This window comes from Microtus oregoni, unplaced genomic scaffold (assembly GCF_018167655.1).
Source record: "Microtus oregoni isolate MIOR12 unplaced genomic scaffold, Mior012 000008F_ref0000371, whole genome shotgun sequence".
In the NCBI taxonomy this organism is placed as follows: domain Eukaryota; kingdom Metazoa; phylum Chordata; class Mammalia; order Rodentia; family Cricetidae; genus Microtus; species Microtus oregoni.
In genome coordinates this window covers 55037816-55042061 of record NW_024543067.1, presented here as the reverse complement: position 1 = coordinate 55042061, position 4246 = coordinate 55037816, and the positions used below count along the sequence as shown (strand labels likewise).

The following is a 4246-nucleotide window of genomic DNA, read 5'->3' as shown; positions in this document are numbered from 1 at the left end:
GTTTCATTTGTTATACAAAAAGCTTTTCCCTTTTATACTGAGCCATTTGTAAATTTTTGGTTTCAGTTTCTTAGCAGTCTCAGGTGTTTCTTAATCAGAAAGTCCTTACATCCTCATATATTTTTGTAGTACTCCATAAATTTTCCCTATATGTTTCAGAATTATTTAAAATAAAAAGAAGCACATTATTATTGGAGCAGCTTGATAAAAAGGTAATTTATTGATATAACTAATTTAAAGTTTGTAAGCTACAAGATCCATGTTAGACACATATTCTTTTCTGTATTAATTTATTCATACAGATACATAATTTTATAAATATTTAAAATTAATTTTATCAAAACAATATAATATTTTCACTGGTTCTACCCAGGCATACATTTCTCCACTTTGTCTTTCTCCTACATTCATATCACATGTGTTTTATCAACTCACTCCCATTGACCTTAAGACTCCTTTAAATTCTCATTTTTACTTTCCTATCTTCTGGTTGCTACTGACCAGAACTTCCATCCAAAATACACAGATACCTTGAGATTTCTGTCCGGTATGTGTGTATTTTGGATGGAAGTTCTGGTCAGTAGCAACCAGGAGATAGGAAAGTAAAAATGAGAATTTAAAGGAGCCAATGAGGACTACTGAGAACTCAAGAACAATGGCAATGAGTTTTTGATCCTACTGCACGTACTGGCTTTGTGGGAGCCTAGGCAGTTTGGATGCTCACCTTACTAGACCTGGATGGAGGTGGGGGTTCCTTGGACTTCCCACAGGGCAGGGAACCCTGTTTGCTCTTCGGGCTGATGAGGGAGGGGGACTTGATTGGAGGAGGGGGGGGAAATGGGAGGCGGTGGCGGGGAAGAGACAGAAATCTTTAATAAATAAATAAATTTTAAAAAAAATTAAAAAAAACAATATACACACATACATAAAAATAAATAAATCAATCAAAGAAAAGAAAAGGTAATTTTTCTGTCTGAGCCTGGATTACTCCATTCAGTGTACCTTCTAGTTTATTCATTTTTTGTAATATATAGTTTGTAAATATAATTTTATCTTTTATAACAATGTTTTAACTTTCACTGACCTGTGACATTATTCTTGTTTTTCTTAATACTAGAATTGCATCGTTGGGTTATTACATTTTTAAATTTTCATTTTCATTTAATTCAATGAATTACATTTTTTATTGATGGCAAAATATTTGTACAAAATATATGTCTCTGTGCAAATTTTAAATTTAAAATTTCCTATATATTAAGGTATCTTGAATTTTATATTTGCTTAATTTTCTAAATCATGCTCATATTTGTAGAAAGTGCTATGAAATATGGGTAAATATGTGTATTATGAGTGTATTTATGTTCAGTCAATTTAAATTATAGTGCCATTACACCTGAACATGGTTTGTTGATTTCTTCCCTGTATTACTTATAGATTGGGCAATGTATGGGTCTGAAGCTAGTAACTATTATTGCTTTGTGTTGAGAGTCAACTCCTTTATATATTTCTTAATACTATAAGAAATATTTTCAGGTATATCCAGATGAGCACAATGTTGTGCATGCTCTTGTTTCATTTTATACTGATATATGATCTTCCTAAACCAAACTTTGTCATGACTATCATGATAGAAGTTGAATTTCAAAAAATAAATATGTGCATCTTATTTATGCCAAATATATACTAAACCCTAATACCAAGAATGAATTATCAACTTGTATCTAATTATGTACAGTATATTATGCTGTTGAATGAAAAATAAAATTTAAAAAATTAATTTTAATTTTCTGAGTCATATAAGATACCAATCCATAGTTAACCTGATTTTTGCATTTGTGTGAATTAATGATATGATCATATTCACATATCGGAAATTAATTATTTATATATGCTAATATTTTTATAAACTAAAACACATAATCACACTATTCATATTACTGCTATCACAGGTATTAAATTAAATTAGTAGGCATGGGAGTTTGCACAATATGTTATTGAATGTCAGCACAAAAACCATGGAACTGAAGAACATGGTTTCTATTTGGCCCTCTGCCTGAGTTAATAACCTGAATAAAATTTTTCATCAGGTAGGTCTTCCCCTTAAGGATTTGTGCTGCCATGTAATCATATGATATTAAAAAAGTTATTAATGAATACATTTTATTGTTAAAACCCCAAGGAGCTACAGAGACTGTAAATATCAACCTGCAATCAAGCTCAGGTTAGTAGTCAGCACAACTGCCACTGGACTCAGGCACCGTCACTCAAGTTCTGTACAATAGGTGGGTTCTTTCCTAAATTTCTGTTTCTTGTGAAATGTGGTTTACATTAGGAAAAGAAGTTGTGCCAATTAATCATGATGACACCCAAGCTTTCTGAAGGCTTTTGACTTAATGTTTTGCATTGGTACCAGTGCTTTAACATAAATCTTTTCATGTTTGCAAGAAAAGGACATGAAGAGAATGAGTGGAATGTATAATCTGGTATGCCAAAGGCAAAACAAAACCACAATGCAAATATTAGAGGCATCTTATACAACGCTCTATTTAAAATAATGTTCTCTAATGACTCATGTCCTTTATAGTGAATCATGGCTAAGATTCGCAGTTTTCTGTAGTATCATTAATGAACACACTGAAGTTGATCACAAACTTCAATGTGTATCTTTCTTTATGAGCCACAATTGAGATAAGATGTGTTTAGCTTGAAATCTGATTTCATATTAATTGTATTAGTTTATATTGAGTGCAATTTTCTTTTTGGTTTCCCACTATTATAGTTTTTGAATTTTTTTCTGTGAAAAATCTGCATACAATGCACCATGCTGTTCTTTTTCTTTAGTATTTAGAAGAGAAGGTATGAGTAAATAAAATTAAAACAATTTATCAGATGGTTGGAAATGGGGAAATTAAGAGATAGAAAAAAGGAATAAAGATAGGAGAGAGAAGTAAGTAGAAACATATGCACATATAGATGGAGAGTAGAATTGTCAATACAAAGAGGGAAAATAATGATTACTTCGTTAATCATATCTTGAATTTCTTTCATTTCTCTCCATGTCATCACCACTGTTATTTTTTCAGCATCTGAAAACCATGGGATTCAGAAACCAATCAGTTGCTACTAACTTTCTCCTCCTGGGCCTTTCAAGTGACCCAGAATTGCAACCTGTCATGTTTGGATTGTTTCTGTCCATATACCTGGTCACAATGATTGGGAATCTGTTCATAATCTTGTCCATTATTTCCGATTCTCGTCTCCATACTCCCATGTACTTTTTTATCTGCAACCTTTCCTTGAATGATCTCTGTACAAGCAGCACAATAATCCCCAAAATGCTGGTGAACTTCCAAGAACAGAATCTAAGCATATCCTTTGCAGGATGCCTCACCCAGGCTTGCTTTGCCATGCTTTTTGCTAGTCTGGAATGCTGCCTCCTTGCAGCAATGGCATATGATCGCTACGTGGCCATTTGCTACCCCTTGAGGTACACAGTCATCATGAACTGGCGTATGTGTAGCCTACTCACCCTGTTCTCCCTGCTCAGTAGCACTATAAATGCATTACTTCTCAGCCTCACGGTGATGTGGCTGTCCTTCTGCAAAGATCTGGAAATTCCCCACTTCTTTTGTGAAATTACCCAGGTTATCAAGGCAGCCTGTTCTAGCACAGTCATCAACAATATACTGATAAATATTGCAGGTTTAACATTTGGTGGCATTACTTTTGCTGGAATCATTTTCTCTTACACTGAAATTGTCTCCTCTGTCTTGAAAATACCATCTGTTCAGGGAAGATATAAAGCCTTTTCCACCACGGGGTCTCATCTGTCAGTTGTTTCTTTGTTCTACGGGACAGCTTTAGGTGTATGCATTAGCTCAGCAGTAACTCACTCTCGCAGGATAACAGCAGTGGCATCGGTGATGTACACTGTGGTGACACAGATGCTGAACCCCTTCATCTACAGCTTAAGGAACAAAGATATGAAGCAAGCCTTGAAGAAACTTATAGGTAGGATGGCTTCCCGTCTATAAATATGTTGTCTTCTTTGAATGGATCCTATAGTTTAAATCACTGTAACAGTGACTATCCCTTCATTAATCCTTTCAAATTCAGTGGATAGCAGGATGCGGAATAAATTTAACCTTGTGTTTATTAACTTTTCCCCTGTATTTATGTATGCTATTATCCGATTTTTTTCTCATGTTTCAAAATCTGGGACAAAGTGTGTGGGTGTGTTCTGTAT

The 4246-nt window shown here is 34.0% G+C and overlaps 1 protein-coding gene across 1 annotated transcript; it reads left to right on the top strand.

Annotated features, from left to right (window-relative positions):
- Positions 1 to 3095: 3095 nt before the first annotated feature.
- On the top strand, positions 3096 to 4034 carry LOC121451835 (olfactory receptor 7G2-like). Its single transcript, XM_041657605.1, has one exon. The coding sequence runs from the start codon at positions 3096 to 3098 to the stop codon at positions 4032 to 4034; it is 939 nt and encodes a 312-aa protein (XP_041513539.1).
- Positions 4035 to 4246: the final 212 nt, after the last annotated feature.

Excerpts from the sequence above, each read along its gene's own strand:
- LOC121451835 (XM_041657605.1), top strand. The coding sequence starts at position 3,096 with ATGGGATTCAGAAACCAATCAGTTGCTACTAACTTTCTCCTCCTGGGC.